The 21,506-nt window shown below is 36.9% G+C and overlaps 1 protein-coding gene across 3 annotated transcripts in view; it reads left to right on the forward strand.

Annotated features, from left to right (window-relative positions):
* The window catches only part of SLAIN2 (SLAIN motif family member 2), a 38,804-nt gene extending 18,864 nt beyond the window's left edge, over positions 1-19,940 (forward strand). The window contains exons 4-9 of one of the 3 annotated variants that reach the window (XM_074822491.1): positions 446-607; positions 1,893-2,252; positions 4,680-4,817; positions 9,891-9,968; positions 14,746-15,064; positions 16,595-19,940. In XM_074822491.1, the coding sequence (XP_074678592.1) occupies positions 446-607; positions 1,893-2,252; positions 4,680-4,817; positions 9,891-9,968; positions 14,746-15,064; positions 16,595-16,661 (1,124 nt within the window). In that variant the 3' untranslated portion in view covers positions 16,662-19,940. Of the gene's footprint in view, positions 1-445; positions 608-1,892; positions 2,253-4,679; positions 4,818-6,671; positions 6,731-9,890; positions 9,969-14,745; positions 15,065-16,594 lie in introns of those variants that run through there. The other 2 variants (XM_074822492.1, XM_074822493.1) reach the window with 2 other exon arrangements.
* The last annotated feature ends 1,566 nt before the right edge of the window (positions 19,941-21,506 follow it).

Here is a 21,506-nt window from a genome sequence, read left to right on the forward strand (position 1 = left end):
TGGATCAAGTCCTTATTGTTAAAAAAGATATAATCAAACTTACATCTTACAAGGTAGCATGCAGAGTCAAGAATGAAAGCAAAAATGGAATAGGTATGCAGCTGCTCTTTCTGTAAGAGCTGTGCAGACTTGACAGCTGTTGAAACTTGGTACAGGTGGATGAGATGATATGTCATTAATTTGTTTTGCCACTGTTATGATTTTATGAAGTTGTTAATTTTTAGAAGGTAATGGCTAAGCTCTGCTTGTGTAAATTGTATTTTCAGCCTAGGTTCACAATCAAATGTTTCAAATGGTCTGTCAGACGCAGTTTCTCTGTCATAATCAGTTTTCAGATTGCTGGTCCTTTTACAAGGAAAGGAAATACAGCTTGCCTTTTTTGCCCTCCCCCCCCCCCCTTTTTTTTTTTTTTAACATTTCCTATTACTTTCTTTTCTTTCTCTAGGTCATCTTAAAAGTTCAGCAGATAGAAATCCTCCACTCAGTCCACAGTCCTCTCTGGACAGTGAATTAAGTGCATCAGAGATGGATGAAGACTCTATTGGGTCTAATTACAAGCTAAATGATGTTACAGATGTGCAAATTTTAGCACGGATGCAGGAAGAAAGTAAGTATTTTCCATCCTGAAAATGAAGTGGATCACTTGATCTTTTTTTATTGAATAACTGCAGTAGTGCTTGCTTAGCAGGAATGGAAAAGGGGTGTAGATTGGATGTACAAATGTGGTTCTCCTGAGAAGGCTGGCTAAGGACTTCTGCCTCTAGGGTAAGGAGAGAAAACTGCAGTGCAGAAGTGTTCTTTAGGAACAGTGGACAAAAGAAGTGCTAGAGAGAGTATGAATTTGTAGCATATGCTAAAAGGATAGTTGTTAGACTGGACTACTGCCTGCCACCAGTCTTCTCAGGAGATACGTGCCTTCCTGATATAATCCAGTCTTCTTGACATCAGTGCTTAAACCATGATTTAAATCACCAAAATATAAAGTCAGTATGGCAAAGAATAGTTAAGAAAAGCACCTGTGTAGATGTCTCTCTTTTAATATAGGTTTCGTTGAGACTTTGTCTTTTTGTCCCTCTGAGACTGCAGAAAGTGGTAATTTCAGTTGTCGAGCTAGGTCGTCTCCAGAATTTTTTTTTATTGCATACACCTATCAGTGGAAAAAAAACCCCAAATGCCCAATATATGTATATTTTTTTAATAAATTATATACATGTACTACTCTACTAATATATTACATACATAAAAATACAGAAATTTACACAAAATATAAATTTAAAAAGGATAAGATAAAGATATAAATATATAAATAAATAAGATATAAAGATATATTAAATGAACAAATAAATGCAATTTTAAACATGTTATTTTATTAGTAGTACAAAATTTTCTTCCTGCACCCCAGTGGATTGTTTTGTGTACCCCCCTGGGGTGGGTGCACCCACTTTGGAGACCAACAACTTTGGAGTCTAACAACTCCAGTTTTTCTAGGGTAGCTTATCATATAGCTTTTTTTGTTACATTTACTAATAAATTGTAAGAGATACTTCATTGTGGCTGCTATGATTGTTATAGGATGTTACATGATATCAAAATTAAAGTGTAGCCTGTGTTGCTAGCATCCAGGCTGGGAGAGGAGATGAACAAGTACACAACACGCCTATACTGATGAGTGCTGTAGTAGGAAAAGGAATGAGCTCACCTACTTGTTTCAAGACACTATCAGCTGGTAGATAACTTTTTTTGGTACTAATCTGAAATTAATGCCTCAAATAAAAGGAGTTAAGGTGAGTCAAACCTGAGTTTGAGCACTGGGTAGATATTTGTATGCACTGTCTCTAGTTTGAACCATTTGTGGGCTGGAAGCAAGTAAACAATGTTGTCATTGTTGCCAGGCCTCCGGCAAGAGTATGCAGCAACTGCTTCTCGGCGTAGTTCTGGTTCTTCTTGCAATTCTACAAGGCGAGGCACATTCAGTGATCAGGAGCTCGATGCGCAGAGTTTAGAAGACGAAGAAGATGGCACGCATCATGCAGTGCACCCTGCTGTTAACAGGTTCTCACCATCACCTCGCAGTTCTCCCTGGCCTTCACCAAAACAATCTCCAAGGAATTCACCTCGCTCCCGATCACCTGCTCGAAGCATAGAATACAGTAGAGTGTCGCCCCAGCCTATGATTAGCCGTTTACAGCAACCTCGTCTTTCGCTTCAAGGCCATCCTACAGATTTGCAGACTAGTAATGTCAAAAGTGAAGGTAAAAAGCTCTGCCTCAAACTCATTACACAAGTAGTTGTTTAGTTGCTGTAAAGGATTTTGGTCAGTGTGCAGTGCTAAAACTATATGCCTATGTAACATCATGGTTTAGTCTCAGAGTTGTTGAAGAAAAACCAGAGCAAGCAAAGCTTAAGTTCTGCTGGGGAACCCTTACAGTCGCATGAGTTGATAGGCTTATATTTGTTTTAAATGTTACCCAGTCACTCTGCGTATAATTGAGTTTCATGGTGACAGAGTTCTATCTTTGGCAGGCAAATGCACTAAAATAAAGCAGAGCCCAAGGGAAGCTATCACTCACCAGTAGGGTTAGGCCTTGCAGATGACAGAATAAAATGCAGGGAAAGTAATGTGGTCAGATTAGAGTGACATGGCAACTTATGCATGCTTGTAGCTTGTGAGATAGCTGAATGCTTTCTCTGGCAGTGCAGGACTCTGAACTGTTTGAGCATGAACATAGCCTTAAAAATATTACTACTTAAGCCATGCATTTGTTGGATGTTTTAGATATCTCAAAACTGTGCAAACTGCTGCATAACAAAAAACCAAGCTTGCAGTAAACATGACACAATTATACTATATTGACATAGAACAAAATAAGGTAATCCTGATATGATTTTGCTTCTTGAATGGTACTTTTTCCTGGTAGCAATCTGGCAGAAACTCCTTTAACTAGGCTGAAATTTCAGAAGCGTATTTTCATTTTAACAAATGTAGTTGTTATCTCGCAAATAAAATGTAAAATTCAGAATGAATATATGTTTAGATATGAAGAATTCACCTTATTTTTTTCATCTTTCAGGTAAGCTGGATGCAAAATGTCTGCAGTATAGATGATGTAGAAATGCATTTTTAAACTGTTTTTCTGAGGTTTTTTTATTGTTGTTCCACCCCACCCCTAGCCCCCACCTTCCCCACTGCCCCATAGTAAAGCAGTCTATGCCAGTTACAGGATTTCATTGTCTAAGAAACTTTAGAGTTTTCTAGCCTAGCACACTGATTTTCTGGATTAACTTTCAGGGACAGTGATCCTGCAAATTTAACTAGCTATTCAAGAATATCTTTGGAAGGGTTAGCTCAAGTCTCATCTAGTAATCGTGGTTTGGGGAAATTTTTAAGTATATAGGACAACGTACAATGCAGAAGCTAATCGATTACATTGTGATTTAGTTGAGAGTTCCTTTCTCATTCTTTTCTGGGGTTTCATGAAAGTCTTAATGCATGCTAGATGAGTGACACAAAAATATCCCATGAGAGGCAAGGTACCAAAAGCTGGTATCCCACATACCAGAGGGATCAAAATAGAGTGTGCGATGATGTGTTTCTGAAACACTTCCAAGGAATTCTCTTGCAGTGGTTTTTGTGCAGTTGAATGTTGCTTGGATATTCAGAGTTGATGCAGCAGCAGCTGAAAAAAGTTTGTCTCTAGAATGGTTGGAGGGAAATTTGGTTGGCAGGGTTAACAGTGTACCAATTGCAGTGCAAAGCAATGCAAACTACTAAGTGCACAAAGTACTCTTGTAAGAATATTCAGCCTATGAAGACTCTTACTTTTGTTTTCATCTTTAGTGCTTGTGCATGGTTAGCGTACTTCTTTCCTGCATCCCTCTACAGAATCAGGATGGCCACTCATCCTGACAAGGCATCTGCAGTCTTCTATCCAAAGTACGTCATCAACCCAGCTGTGCATGGGTTGGAGATACACAGAATGTCATTAGACTTGAGAAATACTTAATGGCATCTTTTTGTAGTCTGTGAGCAGTGGTACAGATTCTAGAAGACCCTTGAAGAACCAGTATTAGCTGAATAGATTGTCAAGTCATATGTGAAAGATGAAGCATAACTGGACACTTCAGTAGCTTTGAATGCTGTGTATGAAGGGTTTCTTTCCAAGTGGGTGGCTGTTATTTGCTGTGTAATGTGCTGATAGGGGACTGAGTAGTCCCCAAAATTGACTCAGATAATAACCATGTGTTTTTACTCTTCAGGCAAGCATTCTATATTATAAATAACTTTCTAGGTAAATACTTTGGAAACTCTGCAAAACTGCAAATTAGGTTTGCTTATTCAGCTTCTGTAACAGTAGGACAAAACCCAGAGAATCATAATCCAGATATGTTTCAGTTTCAAAACACACTATGCTTGACTTTTTTTCACTACAGGTGAAAAATGTACGTGCTTGCTTTTTTATATGAATATTTTGATGTGATAGATCTGAGAATAATATAGGACTTTAATTCAAGATAATGAAGAACTGTAATGTAACAAAATAGGCTTTTAAATCGCAGTGTAGTTTTATATAGCTAACATTTTGTGTCACTTAGATTTGGGTTTCAACTACGGGTTCATAACCTGAACTTTGTCCAGCATCAGACTACATGTTATGGTATCTTTATATTATTTTGTACAGAAAAACTAAGGCGTAGTCTTCCAAACCTGTCCAGGACATCTAACATCCAAGCTGAGTCTGTGAAAAACAGCAGAAGTGACTCAAACTTCCAAGTGCCAAATGGAGGAATACCTCGCATTCAACCTCAAGCCTCAGCCAGTAAGTACCTTCAGTGTATATTTCAGAATTAAATGATGGTACTCAGCTGTCTTCCAGTTTCATGGCAAAGAGAAACATTGCATGCCACGCTGGAGATGCTAATCTTGATTTTTAATTATATCTGTGTGAATCTGCTTTTTGGTACACAAAATCTGGTACTGATTATATTCAAAGAATGCCTGATCTCTTATTAAGGTATCATTCATAGTTTTATAAAAGTATATGTAGAAGTATATCTAACTATACTATTTATTTATACTCTTTATATAGTAGTTAGATGTTTCAGAAACCATTTATTTCTGTGATTTACAGAAGGTGTAATGCTCCGTACTTTTGAATTTTATTTTCAGACTACAAAAATATACTAGGCTATGAAATAAATACCTACATTATGTTTACTGCTTTTTTTAAACTAGTGAAACCTGATCTGAAAACATTAATACAAGTTTAACCCTTGTTTGCAGTTCCTTTTCTTCTTTTGTCTTGTCACCTGGAAATTATATATTTGGTTGCAGATTTTATTTACTTTCTTTAAGTGTCAGTTACTACTTAGAAAAGGTTAGGATGAACCTGTGTCCCATGAAACAAATTAGCCCGTTGCTGGGCTAGTAGCTGCTAGTTTGTCCAAAAGTGAACTGCTGATATGAGAATGCTACTAATCTCACAAGTCTCTTGAAAATGGTGACCTTAAAGAAGCCAAAGTAAATGAAACTTGAATATTCAGTGCTTCTTTTTATGTCAATATTGACAGCTCCTCTTGTTTAAATGTTTCCTGACCGTTTTATTTTAAAACAAGTTTCAGAATTTAATAACCCTGTGTGACATTTTCAAGGGGAGAACACATTATGAGTATTATTATGTGTAAAGCTTTGAGCTATACAAGTTCTATGATAAAAGTTCATCAGTAATCTAAATATTTGATGGGAAATGGAAGATAATATTTGTGAACGAAATTAATGCTTTTTTTAACCATTGAACAGTAAAGGCATACTGGCATACCTGGTTGGCCTTGTTAACTGCTCCTTTCAAAACAGTGTGTTAATACAACCAAATACAGAGTAAGGAATACAGACCATGCCAAAGACTACAAGATTTCTGTCTTTGTAGTGACTCAGACCAGATGTAAGGGTTGTGTGGACAGTCAGTTCCAGGTGTGTGATACTGTAGCCAAAGAAGTTAGTGTGACCTTGTGATTGTTCGTATAGGTTACCCCAGCATCCTTTCACCTTGTCTCCTTCTTCCACTATTCGTAAACACTCAGAAGGTGGGATTGACAACTGAAAGGGCATGTGTGTAGTTCAAATGCAGGACTGTTATCTGTTAGGCAGGCTTATCAAACTATAGAGCAGTTGGATAGCAGTTCTCCAACTGTGTTATTTTTGTGATAGGATGAATAATCAAAATGACCTAAAAGAAAATGAAGGAAAAAATATTTTTAGTAAAAATCTGTACAGATTTTATTTGGTGTTTTAAAATTGAGTGAAGTGGGAAGGGAAGAGCAAAGAGGGCAGCATAGTTGGCTAGAAGGCTATTTCCGGTATTAAAAATATATTCGCAGTTAATCTTTATGGAAAGACCAGACAGCAGAAGTCTCAATATTCAATATTTAGTGAGTTACGTCATTGTAGGAGCCAAAGTAGTGTGACTTGTGTTTCTTGTGTTTATGCATACATAATTTTTTTCAACTTGTGAATGCATTGAGAATCACAGAAATTATTAGGTAAATTTGCTTGCCTTTCATGGGACTATTTCCCCAAATGTGAATCACTCTAGACCAACTTACATTTAAATGTAAGTTAAGTATCATTAATAAAGCCCAGATTTCTAGCTTTTACAGTTTCCCTGCTCTTACAGATGTTTGTCAGAGTCTTGCTATTGACAATCGTAAAACGGTTTGTGTATGAAGTCAATGAGTAAGTATCTTTGCTTAGTCTGGATTAAAAAAATTCTGCAAAACTGTACATTGTATAAAAATTTCCAGAATTGTGTCCTTTTTATTGTATACTTTTTGTTTTATTGATTTTATATTTTGTCACCTTGCACAAAGCACTGTTAAATTGCAATGAATTTTTGTTTTCCCTTGTCAATGACTTCTGGGTCTTGGGATTCAAAGCTTCCTCATATACCTGCTAGTTTTGCATGAGCTTACCTTTGCAAGGATGCTGGCTTGCCACCCAAGGTCACTACTTTTCTCCTTGTCAAAGATCTGCTGTTCATAATTTACTTGCACATTTGCTGTGGCTGCAATACTGAACTTGCTATGGTTGCTGGCATTCAAAAATGAGTTAGGAATCCAGTAAGTTTCTGAAAAGACAATTCCTGTTGTGGTACATAGGCAAAAAGTACGTGCTTGCTTAAAGAGTAGAGCGAAGACACTTATAATATGTTTAGAGGTACGACTGTAAAACATGAAAACATTTGGTGTTTTAAGTTTTAGCTGTAATGTGGTGAAAAATCCAAATTCTCTTTGAAAAGAGATTGAGTGAATTAAATAGCAGCTGTAACTATTAGAATCTTTATTTACACCTGATTCTCCATGCCATTATGCAGAAAGTACATTTTTATATGAAAGCTATTAAATATTTCACCTTAAAACACTGGAAGATACAGTAATAGTTGTGTTCTCCAAGGAATAGGTATCTTTTAGATTTTAGAGTGTTAGAATGACAGGAAGTCTCTGTATTTGGGTCCTATACCACATAGATTGTGCAAAGCTGTAGAACTTCTAGGGTGGCTTCCACATAGTAGCTATGTGCTTTCTAGTGGATTGTGTGTGATACTTTCATACTTGCTTGTCATTGTAGCATACGGATATTAAATCTTTAAGCAGAGTTAAATATAATATTTTTTCAAAGGGCTAAGATGTAGGTTGTTCAAACTATCAATAAAGTCACTAGTCTGCTTGCCAAGATCCAGCTGCTTGGCATGTTCAGAGTAAAAGAGGAAAGTGTATGTTTTGAGGAAACTGAGTATTCCAGTTCAGTTGATGAGAAGTAAACATAACTACGTGTATTTAGCATGCACCATTTGTGACAGGTTATGTGGTAGCGTACAGAGCACTTCAAGAGCAGCAAATAGTGTGGATAAGGATGCACTCCACGCTTATCTCAAACTGCGTGTTTCCTCAGCATTGCTCAGATTGCACTGCCTGAAGTTCTTTTCAGTGTTTCAGTGCACAGAATTGTTTAACTATTGAGTCTCTTATTTCCCAGAGTCTCCATGGAGAAGGAAGGAATTTGATATACAGAGACTTTAAATCCCTGCCATATCATTCCACATCTCTGACTTGCAAGCAGTGTAAATAATGATGGGGAAAGAAACTTAGTGCCATGTACAGTAGCATATTTAAATCTAACTGGGGCAGACTAAATTCAAGATAATAAATATGAAGGAAGAAGCTGTTTTTAATTTTGTGTGGTATAACAAAAACACTGATTCAGTAAAAAATGGTATAATGGAATACTTGTGGACAGAAGCACTCTGGCCAGTAGTTTGCCTCATTAAATTCCTAGGAATTGTGCTCATTTTTAAACATCTTTCTGTGCTTGACTGGCTGTTCATGGGTATGCCTTAAAAAAATTTATAGCAAGGCCATGTGCCAGAAGTTGAATAAGAATTGCATCTTGCCATGTGCTTTTTTGCATTAGATTCTAGTTGGTAGAAGGACTAGGTTTTTTTATTCTTAATAGCCACAGGCAGCACTTTATCACCTTTATAAACACTTTAATTCCTTTTTGCTGTTTGTTGAAAGTTACATGTTTTAGTTAAGACTAAAATGAATAAACTACCTAGTGATATTTTCAGAATGAAGGTAAAACACATGATGAACTTCTTTTATGAACAAAATTTTGAATTTTGAGTGGTTCACAAAATTGTGAATTTTGCACTGACTGAAGGATAGGGAAGGTGGTGGCAATTACTATATGCTATCAAGTTTAGAAAAGGATTAATTTAACATTATTAGAATTCTAACTGTTCTTCCCTTACCTTCTTCATAGCGATATTCACCAATTGGTGATAGGATTACTGAGCTTCCTTACTCGGGGTCAGGGTCTTTATACACAGCTGTTTCCTCATCTTTCTTCCTTCTAACTATGGAAATAAGCCTTGCTAGTGCAATCAGTTTTATGCTGGTATAAACTCCATACACTGAGGTGAGCAGAAATGTTTATTCATACATTATCATTTTAAGAAGCCTTTGTGTAGGCAAAGCTTTATTTCATTAACTACTTTCCTCCTTCCCCCCTTAAATATGCTGCGGTGAAAATATGCTGAGTCGATGCGTTCCTTCTGGCAATAGGTAATTCTCTCCTTGCCAAGATCCTGCAGCTCTTGGAACATTGTCTTCTCTCTTGGTAACTGGTAGGTAGTGAGCTCATTTCAAGACAGTATCAGTCCTTGAACATTACTAGAAAAAAGTCAGGGGACATAGGAGCCAAAGGAGCAATAAAAAACAGTTTCTGTAATGCTGTCTCCCTGCTGGCAGTTGGTAAGTCTTAGTGTTACGTCTTCATTGTAAGTTTGAAGAGAAAAAAAAAACAGACCTCTCTCAAAATGGATTATGTTTTAATAACTAAAGAATACAATTTGTTTATATGATGATCACATTTAGACAAAGATTTATACTTTTGTATAGTGTTAGAGTATTTTTTTCACAACTCCTTTAGAATGAAAAGTTTAGGCTTGCTAGGTCAAATATGACACTTTAATTTTCATCTTTGTATTTAATCTTGCACTCATATTGCTGTAGCATGTTTGCTAGGTGGCTTGTTCTCCCTTTTGGTGTATTTTTTTTTTTTTTTGCCTTTCTGGGCTTTTTGCCCTGCAAGAAGCTTTATTCTTACAGAATCCGCGCATTTTGCACTGCAAAATTTCTGACATGCTCCTCTGTAACTCTTTGCCATTAAGAGCAAGCGTCATTTTAAAAAACCCACCACTCCCAGTGTCATAACAGCTTTTTGAGTGTTTTACTCACTCTGTTCCTTGATGCTTCACAACTGGATGCAATTCTAAAATTCCCAGTAAATTTTCTTATCACCTTAGACAAATATAACACTTCTTGTCTTTCAACAGCTCTGCAAAGGCAGAAAAATTTGCCTCGTGCTGCCTTCAAAACCAAACAGTTTCTTCAAACTCCATCTACAAAAGGAGGTAATTAACTTAAAACCTCTTATCAAGCTCCAGCAAATCTCAGATAATTGTTCACCTGCATTAAATCTCACATATTCTAGATTAATAAAATCGCTCTTGCATGTCAAGATTAACCAAGTGGTCTTTGCTGTATGAAAGCTAACTTTTTGGTCTAAACAGTAAAAATGCAACCCTGCATTATATAGGAGAAAAAGTATTAAATTGGATTTTGACATAAAATCCAAGGACTGGTGACTTCCAGCGTTATTCAGGAAATCTGGATTAGAAAAATAGACTCCTGAATCCATATTCATTAGGGCTACATTTGGATAGGAATTTTTAAAATTGTAAAATACAGTTTTTAAAACAAGTTGTAAAAATTGTTCTTTTTTTGATTGTGCAAAAAAATATGCAGGCAAGTGAAAATATTTTCCTTTGTTCTGGAAAAAAAAGCTAACGAGTTTATCCTTGAAAAGATGAGCATAGAATGTCAGCTTGTTTCGCACATGCTTGCGCTTTCTCTTTTCCTCTCGAAACTGGAAGATTAACCCCAACATACAGTAATTTAGATTTGTATTTTTTTTCCTCAAAGAATTGGAGACTATTGTATATAATCTAGTTTGATAACGGCTGAAGTTGGCTTCTTTTTGTGAAGAAAATGAAATATATTGTGTCTCTAATCCAATTAGACTTTTCAACAAGTTTCAACTGTTTTTTAATTAATTCTGGCAGCCTTGTATGTGACACTGCCTCAATTTCACTACTAAGATAAAACAAGTTCATGATTTTGGTTTTAAGCATAGTTGGTCCTGTTGTCTATTACAGTCTAGAAGATCTCATTTTAAAGATCATATTTCACTGGAGACCAATTTGTAAGCTCCATATATGCTAAAATACTTTAAGGATTATAAGAGTCCTTTGTGCAGATACTGAGGGTGGCTGACAAAAATGCATATGTTTCTCTCAGGTTTAACAATGCTAACTGCTTTGAGTCAACTTCATTCCATGCAGAAAGTTTTAGCAAAGTATAATGACTTTGAAACAGATTTACATGGCTTAATAGGAGGTCTCTAACACTTCATAATATTTCATACCAAATAGAGAAAAGTTCTCTCAATGTTCTGCTTTGGCATAAGACCACCATCTCAATTCCTCTGCAAAGCTTTCCGTCCTCTCTTTCCAGTTGGCCATGTCTTTACCTTCATCAGGATATCTGGAACACTTTATTAGGTCAATGGCCTAGTCTGGAGCTGTGGAAATGTACAGAAAATTATCTCCTCTGAGTTTATATTATTTGTAAAATTTTATTAAACCTTAGAGAATGAGGAACCAAGCATGTTGCACTGCTGGCTATGTATTCCAGTTTATAGTTGCTGTCATTCCTCACTGCAGATGAGGGCCCAACATGTCCTTTTTAGTTACTTGCTATTTTATGGTCCTTGATGTGTTGATTTTCTTGCTTCTGATCTGAGACTCTCATGAGTATAGAAGCATTATGCAGTAAGGAAATAACACTTTTTTTCAAAAGAACAAACAACTATGCGCAACAATTGGTTTTAGTTTCTTAAAATACTGTTCATTACATAGCTTGACACCTTTCACAGACAGATGTTGGCTTTTTTTTTACCATTTTGTGTAAAACAGTCCAAAATACATTCAAATAACTAACTCTTTACCTCAGCGTAACAGATTTGTTAAGGCTTATGCAGCAATCCAGTATTAGTCAGATCATAGAATCATAGAATGGTTGAGTCATCTAGTCCAACACCCCTGCAGTAAGCAGGGACACCTTCAACTAGATCAGGTTGCTCAAAGCTTTGTCCAACCTCACTTTGAATGTTTCCAGGGATAAGGCATCTACCATCTCTGGGTAACCTGTTCCGGTGGTTCACCACCCTCATCGTAAAAAAATGTCTTCCTTATATTTAGTCTAAATCGAACGTCTTTTAGCTTAAAACCATTACCCCTTGTCCTATTGCTACAGGCCCTACTAAAAAGCCTGTCTCTATCTTTCTTAAAAGCCCCCTTGAAGTACTGAAAGTCTACCATAAGGTCTCCCTGGAGCCTTCTCTTCTCAACCCCAAGTTTCTCAGCCTTTCCTCATAGGAGAGGTGCTCCATCCCTCTGATCATTTTTGTGGCCCTCCTCTGGACCTGTTCCAACAGGTCCATGTCTTTCCTGTGCTGAGATGACAGACAGTTTATTGATTCCCATCATTTTACCTCATCTGTTGTTTCATATCAGTCTGAATCATCTCATCACAATGGTTCTGATTTCACAGCTGCATTAGAATTGAGTCTGGTTTCAAGGCGGTGTGCAGCAGCTGGCCTTGCGGTGCAGGCCAGATAAGGTTGTAGCTTCACAGCATCCTGCTTTGCCAGGTGGGGATCTCTTGCTCCCTGCCCACAATCCAGGACAGAATCCAGAGAGGGTGGGAAATCTAAATGTTGTGACTGCACAGTGCCATTTATTTTTATTGTTGCCAGATGTTTTAATTGTAGTTGGTTCTAGTTGCTTAGTTTCTAAGGAGGTGGAGTTGTATAAAGTTGTTAAGCACTACCTTTACATGTTTATGTGTTTTTATCAAACATGGATCAGCTCAATATTGCACATGGGTATACAATTATCAAATAGTCTTTGACTAAGGCAGTACCTCACTCTTTGTGATCCTGTCTTACAAATAGGCCAAACTGAGTTTTATTAAATATCCAAAACTGCTCTAAGACAAAATTCTTTGTGTAGAGCAGAATTATTAGGCAGCTTGCCAGAGATTGCATCATGCAGACTGCTTTGGAGATCACAGCACATTAGAAGACAATTCATTCCTTTATGTACGTGAATGAATACAGCTCTCAGCAATGTCTGCAATGCTGTGCTGACAGGAAATGTTTTATGAATTGACAGCTCAAGTTGGAAGCATGGTGAAATATGGTCAACAGAAAACTGGAGAGAATGGAGAGGACTAATTTACTGGATGCTTAGTTTCACTGAGAATGTGACTAGCTTTCTTCAGTTACAATTTTTCATTGCTTATCTGTAACTAAAACCCTTTTCCCTGTTGTACCTGCAGGCCCAAAGCTGTATTCAGTTCTCATACACTGGCATTGCTCTGTTGGTCAGTTGCTAACATGATGCTGTATTTGTGTTCCAAGAAAGTGTTGTAATGAGAATTTTGGTGATAAAAGCTCCCTATGTTTATACTGTAGAATCACTTGGAAATTCTGCAGATTCAGTTGCACCAATGTTACAGGCAATGTCACATTTTAAAAACTTCTAATATGAGCACTTCACTGCTCTTTTTGTCCAGTCATTCTGCTGTTAATGCTTTCCTTAATCCATCCTCTGGCTTGACGCCAAGGTTTTTATTTTAAGGGGTTTTATTTATTCTCCTTGCTACTTACCAACTGTCATGTATTGTTGACATCTCTGCCACCTTTTTTGTCAGCTTTTCCTATGAGTGGCTTCATGCGGTGTTTGATATTGCTGTCAGTGGAAAGGCCCTCTTGGATAATCCAGAAAGGAATCCAATCCAGTTCACATCTGTAATGAGGCACATGATTAATCTTCCTAGACATCCCCTATAAGAAATGGCTTCAAAATACAACCTGAAAACTACCACTTCCTCTGTACCCCATTTAGGATGCCACGTTTCTGTCATTACCGGTCTCTTCTCTCACTCCTCATGTTCTTACTGGATCTACCTTGTAGATATGTGAAGGACAGTCTTCTTTATGTACGACATGTGTCAAAGAGGACGCAAATTTGGTCTCTGTGTAAAAAAAGTTTATTTAGTGGAGGAAAGACTAGTTTGTGCAAATTCACTAAATGTGATTTTGTTTTACTTTCCTGATTGATTTGATTGTGCTCTGTTGACTGTTACTGACCCACCCTAATCGGTTTGAAAAGCTGGTGAAATTTCATTTAAGTATTAAGGTGATGGATTAGTTTAAGTGTTCTCTTTAGTGATATATTACGCATAATTTGAAAATATTTCTCATACTTGCTAAGAATTGTGCTTAAGGTTTGGCATTATCAAAGAACTGTTGAATATTTTGGCTTATTAACCTTTCTCCGAAAGGACTTGTTAAAGACCTTACATACTAACTCAGATACAAAGTATCTGAATACAGATATTAGTTATACTGATCATTTAGATAATGTTTGTAAGAAGAGGAAGGTTATAAATTGTTACAGTTGTCTGGTTTAAGTTGTATAGCAGCACCTTAATGTCTTTGGTGTTGGGGGTTGGCTGACCCTATCTTTTTTTTCCTATCAGACAATAAATCTGGGACATGACTATATATTTAGGTGAATTCTAATTCAATGGATTTGGTTAAAAAGAACAGCATAAAAGAAACACTAAGATGCAGTGCACTGAAAATTTCATCATTAAAGGCTAATACACACTTTGAATCTATTTAAGGACTGTATCACACTACTGTATTCTTCAAGATGTTCTTTCAGGGATGGGAATTAGGTTCACGTGTTTCTGAAACAGTTAAATTTCTTCTTAACAAATAAGTTCGTTGTTTCTTTTGACTTGACTGATATAATGGTTAGAGACTTACTAGTATTACTTATAAATCCAGATAAATAAAGAATTTAATAAGCAAATTAAAGTTATGATATCAAAAACACATGACAAAGGACATCTGAATTCCTGTTTCTCATTGCTGCTTGATTGGCTGTATTCCATTACACATTCCATCTTGTTTGAATATTCACATAATTTCCTGGTTTTAATTTCAGTTATACTGTAATTTAAGCTTGAAAGTAACTTCTGTATTTTATTTTCCAGTACCTTCTTCAAGTAAGTTTCGTTCACCTGCAGCACCGTCTCCCCTAGCTCTCCGACAACCAGTGAAAGCATTTAGTAACCATGGACCCAGTTCAGTTGCTTCTCCAGAAGCCACACAGCTGACACACAGTAGTTCTTCACCAGGGCCTCTTGCAGCCCAGAGTTCAGGCTTGCCGAGCCCTGCCAGCAGTATCAACAGTACTACTCTTACCAGACCGGCAGGGACAGCAGGGATGAGGAGTGGTTTGCCCAGACCCAGTGCCCCTTCTACAGGGGGTATCCCAGTGCCTCGTAGCAAACTTGCACAGCCTGTTCGCAGGTGAGTATGTGACAGGCAGTCTTAGTTTGAAGTTTCACAATTAATTTTGTACATTGTGTATTTGTGCTGCTCCTTCCTGTAATTCTCATTTTGATTTCAAGGTCTTTAGAGTGGAAATGGAGACCTTCATGTGACGTATTTGCCTGTGTTTCCAAAATAGTTTTGAAGCAAAACTGAGAGAAAAAGGTTCTTGAATTAGATAGTGAAGGTGAAGGAGTGAAGGTGGAATGAATAATGAAAGATATTGAACTAAGTAAATAAAGTGTCTTGGTCTGGGCTGAGAAGGCAGTAGGAATTTGTCTGCATGTGGTAAAAAGCTATCAAAATATAGCTGGCAAGTGAAAATTCATTTGTACCACCAGTGACACATTCTGAAGTCAAACTATTTTCCTCTTGTAATTTGTAAGTCACACAGTGGTATCATGGTGAGAACAGTTTCTCTCCTTGGGCAGTTAGAAACTTTAGGAAGGAAGACAGATGAGGACAGAGGAGGCATCCATAGCATTTGCTAAACTTGACATAAAAATCAATGAAGTTAACTCACAGGACAAAATAGAATTTTCAGCTTAAACATAACCTTTGTGCTAACACCGAACTGTAGAAGTTGCTTAATGTCAGAGTGTTTTGGAAAACAACCACAAGAGAGACCAGGTATTAACTGGAAATGCTACATGGATGGTTTGTCTTCAGGAGAATCAGAAGGCAGTGATGCATAATGTAGCATATGTGCTCTTAATGCAGTGCTGATGTGGATTTTCACTGAAGGTGTCAAGTGGAAGCCAGCTGAAAAAAAAAAGCAGTCATCCATGAAAAATATTAAGAATCTCCTTAAACAGAAAGGATAAACAGTTGGTCTCCAGCACCGTAAAAAAGATAAACCAGCCATAAATAGCAAAGTGGAAGAGTTCTGTCCTGCAGTGAGTGCTGGGCAGGGGAATGACAAGTGGCTGTCACAGTATTGACTGTTTTGCAGTCTGAGTCTGCACTGTCAGCAGTATGAAGCTTTGTGTAATAAAAAGCAGTTGGTTTTTGACGGGAAGTTCTCAATAGTAGCAAAGTGTGGTTGCCCAAATCACCACTTTTCTTAGAGAAAAGTGTTTCACTTATTAAACAGCTTTTTTTGAAAGTTTACGTACATAATGCAGTATCTGTGTACCACGCACTAATGAAGTATCTATGAATGTCAAGATTTTAATGTAAGCAAAATGTAATACTCTAAACAAGGATTTTCCTGTTTATACATCACTGGAAAAAAATGGCCTATTTTTAGGTGGCAGCAGATTAAGTTTGTATTCTCACAGGGTATAATAGCAAAGTTTTCTGTCTATGTAGATGTTTTTCTGGCATGGTAGTTGCCAAGATACAATACACAGAACCTGAAAAAGTACTTTGGGGTTTAAGTAAGCTGTATTGAAAAGAAGTAAATGAGTAAAGTGTGTATTTCAACTACTTATAAAATGTTTACATTCTTTTGTATTGGAGACTTCAGCAATTATGTATGAAACTAAAAAATATCTAATTTTATTTTAGATCATTACCCACTCCCAAAACCTATGGCAACGTGAAAGACGAGAGTTGGAAAGATGGCTGCTACTGAACTGCAAAACTTAATGCAAAATTCCAGTGATCATGGATGCTTCCTCACCAGGCTAAAAGACAGCTTGATTATACAAACTGTTCAGATGTGACTTTTGGGATTTGTAAAAATTCCAGACCTCTCTGTCTCCAATTAGCACAAACTGGCAGAGATTATAAAGCAGCACTTTAATGACATCTAACATCAGATGTTTGGTGGTCACACAATCACTTCTACATTAAATTGCTATCAGTTCTGGGTTGTTTTTTTTTTTCTTGCTTGCTAAAAATGTATCAATATGAGCATTTATGACAGTGGCCGATGTCTGGGCAAAAACCTAACGAATGCCAAAGAAATGCCCATCTTGAAAAACAGCAAGTATAACAGTCAACTTATATTGTCCAAAACATCATTTTCAGCCTGTTTTAATTCAGCAGAAAGATTGGTGAATATGTACTATTGAAACAGGACTACGTTAATCAGAGCTAACATTCTGATTGCAGACTGCTACAGTGCTAGTGAAACATTGCTTTTAACAATTACATGAGATTTTCATTGGGGAAAGTGGTACGTACATCCTTCAGAAAGAGTCAGAAGTTACTCTGGAGGATTAGGCAGAACAGTAAGTAGTAGCCATGGCTTTTATTAACATGAAAAGGTTTTGAATGTAGCAGACACACCCAAATGCAATAGTATAGATTGCATCTTTCCTATGTTGATTTATCAGCTTTACATGCTCTTATATGTTTGATTGCCAAAAGGGCTTAGTATCAGTTGTACAATCTTTCTAACCTTAAAGTTCCCGGCTCAGGAAAGATGGCCTTTGCTATTGTAGCCACATTTTTAACACATGGCTCGCTATTTGGGAAAAACTTTTTTTACAGCAGGTTTCCTTACAAAGGAAGGAACGAGTTGTATGTTAATTTGTTCTAATACCACACCACTATGCTTGCAGCCTGGAGCAACTGTAAATGCTGATAGTTAAGGAGAAGGAAACACAACTATGCACTTGTAACATACAAATTTTAAGGTAATGAGTTGACTCTTGATGCCAAATGATATTCATTTAGGTGATGTTCCATGGTATGAGGGAGTTTTCTGTATCCTATTTTTTTACTTTCATCCATTTCTTTTAAATTGGTTTATTTTAAATTGTAAATATTTTTACAGAAGATATTGCCCATGTAAGTGTGTTTAAATGTGTACTTTGCCTTACATATGTGTATCTCACATTACTGGTAACAGAGTATGAAACCTGCTATGTCTGTTTACAAGCTATTAAATTCCTCTGGTGGCTCTGACTTACTCTAACACATTTTTCTCAGAACAACTCATATATTTAGCATTTGAACCATTGTTTTCTGTTTTGGAAGACATCATGCAAATATTTGTAACTGAAGTTGTATTGGGTGGGATTAGTTAAATGGAAGGGATTTTGTTTGAAGCTTTTCAGTATTTTGGATGTACAGTTGATGAAGTAAGAGAATGTGAATGGTATATCCTTTGTGCAATGACTGACGAACACTACAAGTTGGAATGGACGGTAGGTAGCCTTCAGCCCCGTTAGTATCCAAGTTTGGAACTGCTGGTGTATTTTGACTCCCACCACTAGGAGGATAACTAACCCTGAAATTCTACCACTTGAGTTTTAGGCCAGCATTAACATATTCCTGGATGAAAAGCCATGCAATACTACTTGACTTGGAAGAAGCCAAATAGGAAGGAGTGGAGACTAATTTGCAGCTCTAATAACTCAAGCAAACTTTGGGCTGATGAATGACTTCACACTCCAGACCAAGATCTGTGCTGAGCCTTTGAAGTCAGGGTATCAAATATACTGTAATTCAGTAAGATTTCAGCAGGGGTAAAGAAACTACCTTGCACCAGTAGACCAGTACATACCACTAATCTAGCCTTGGGTCATTCACTGGCACAGATAATGGATGTTGGTGTCTCATATCACTATTAAACAGAAGAGAGAACTAGATCAAATGCCTGTATCCTCACTAAAGCCCGAATTTTAACATTTCAACATTTTACAAAGCAATGCTGCAGTCTTCATTGAAAAAAAGGTGAATTTTAATTGGTGGATTTTATCAAACGCTTGACTGACTTTTAAATTTTGAAAGTCAGTTTAGATGACGATATTGGGGGTTTTACCATGGCTGCATCAAACTGTTGTGTACGTTTCCTTAAGTTAAGTAATTCATCACTCGGGTAAGGTCAGCTTAAGTTTTATAAGGATTCTTTTCTCTGCTGTTCTCCCCTGTAGTACAGCGAATGACTTCCTGAGAAGACAGACTGTCTGTTTACTAGAAAGCCTTTGTGCATTACCAGTTTATTGATATCAGGAAATCATGGGGCTCTGTGTTTAGAAATTTACTGCAGAAGTGTGGAAATACAGATTTGATAAACTAGTGCCTATGATTTACTTAACTTATGTTTGATATAGTAGTAAGGGTTTTATGAATGTGGATTACTTTTTGTGCCAACAGCTCGGAATTGTTGTATGTGTGTAGGCAGAAGGACTTGTTCTGCTTCCAAAGTTATTTAATTTTTTTGTGTTTGAATGTTTTTGTAAGTGTTAAAAATGTAAAAAAAAAAAAAATATATAAAATATTCTTACCACAAAATACTTCCTGGATCATTATTTTTATAACAAATTGTTTTTAAAAGCTTTTAGAAATTTAGAGGGTATTGTTTTAGGGCTTTTTTTGGTTGGTCAGGTTATTTTTCAAGAACCATATTCACTTTTCCAGAAGTTACCAACATCAGCTTCTGCCCCCTGTAATTCATGAACTGAGTACAATGCTGTATTTGGGTGAAATCTGATTTCATTGACATACGGAGGTAGACTTGTGTGGCACCTCTGCTCTGGAAGGACAATGCATAATTCAGAGTTACGTGAAAAACTATTCTGAATTTTCATCCAGAGTGATTTGGTTTTGCAATTCCTTAGTACAGAAGTTGTCTTTCTATTTTTACAGCATTTGTGCTCACTTCAGACGTCCACATGAAACAAATTTTTCATTTTGAAAATTCTGGACTTTATGCAGAAAATTGAGCGGTATAGAAGTGTATGTAAGTCTTCTTTGAATTGTTAAGTACACATTTTATCTAGCTCATATATGAATGCCTCTACCTTCTGGCTCACATAGAAGCAAGAAGTTTGTTTTGTTTTGAACTTGGTAACTTTCTGTAATCTGTATTTTGCTACAAAGCAATGTATCCAAGAGTAATGTGAATGCCATTTTTTTTTCTTATCTTGGTATTAATAAAGTTAAGCTAGGTTTACTTCTATTTGGTGGCCACTTAATATTAAATCTGTGAGGCTTGCTATTAATGGTTTATCACAGCATAGTCCTCTATTTTATAATTAAGCCAGTAGATTAAAATGCTTCCCTCTGGTTACTGACCTACTTATGTAAAGCTGGTTTCACACCAACTGCTTCTAAAATGTGATTCACTACCCCTCCCTTCATTGCTTTTTAGTTCTGTAGTCAAGTCCCATTTGCCCCATGCCCCTTCAGGAAAACAGAGCAGTGTCAAAATCACAGGCAATTGATAGCCTTTCACATTCTCTTTTAGCAAGTTTCTGTAACAGACTCTTCTATATTAAACTAATGTTTATAATTAGCATCATCGTACTGGAAGACTAAAGATAGGAACACTGTTTCTATAGTTCTCTTAGTTTGAGCGAAGGTACTACAGCTCCTTTGGTTTTGGTATAAAAGTGCTAGGTCATGTTTTATTCAATAGTGTGTTACCCTCTAGGAGTCCGATTGCAATGCTGAAAAATAAGCGGTGAACATGTAAGGAAGCAGAAGGTTAAAGCTGCTTATGCTGCTGAAGTCTTGGGGTGGCTGCAGAGCATGCAGTTTTGCTCATTTAAAACTTATCTAATACAAATATTTCTGAGAAAAATGTGGGAAATAAATATGGCAGTGTCTTTAGTTCTCCCTCTTTTGATCTGTAAGAACAGGAATAAACTTGAGATTTTAATTTTTATTTTTTAAGTAAAACAGGTGTGATGTGAGGTTGCTTTGATTTAAAAAACAAAACCGAACCCCACCTGCTCTTGACTTGCGTATATGCCATTCTGTAGTACAAGGCTGACACCTCCAGGCAGTCTGTAGTCAGCTTGTTGCAGGAGGCTGAGGCGGGCATTGGGGCGCTCTCTGGAGTATCCGTGTTACACAGAACTTCACGCTAAAGAAGATGCTCTCTGCTTGGAGAGTTAAAGAACTGAAAGGAGCAGATTCCATGAGATCCACTTCCCACAGGATTGCCTTATAATAGTATTTTCAGCCCTGGTGTCTCATACAGCTGTACTGTGTGTCACTGTCCTTTTAACACTGAATGATAAGCTGCTGTGACTACATTGAGCACTTACAAGACACAAAACATAACTGTAGTGATTAAACTAATTTGGAGATCTTCAGCAGATTTAAAGGAAGAGGTAGCTAAAATGTTTCCTTACTAGCAAAGTGATTTTTCAGCTTGGTGCATCATCCCCACCTGTTACAAACAGTCAATTTAAAAAAAAAATTGTTAGCTTTGAGAGCAGGAAAGCCTGAGACGGTGGCACTCTCACATGAGACAAGAGTGGACTATATCTTTTACAAGACTAAGACTAAACAGAAGAAGATACTTCTGTTGTAATCTGAGCTGTCATCAGCATAAACAAGGATAATCATGTAAATCGATTTTCTTTTGGAAAATTATTTTAATACCTTACAAAGATAAAGCTTAGAATGGCAGTGATGCCTTCTCCCCCAGAGTGTGCTGCCCTTCTTGCTGCTTTTAAATTATCCCTGAAAGCTTACTTCTGTTGTCAGCTACAGCAAGGGAGATTCAAAAAATAAG

Source organism: Strix aluco, chromosome 4 (assembly GCF_031877795.1).
Source record: "Strix aluco isolate bStrAlu1 chromosome 4, bStrAlu1.hap1, whole genome shotgun sequence".
NCBI lineage: Eukaryota > Metazoa > Chordata > Aves > Strigiformes > Strigidae > Strix > Strix aluco.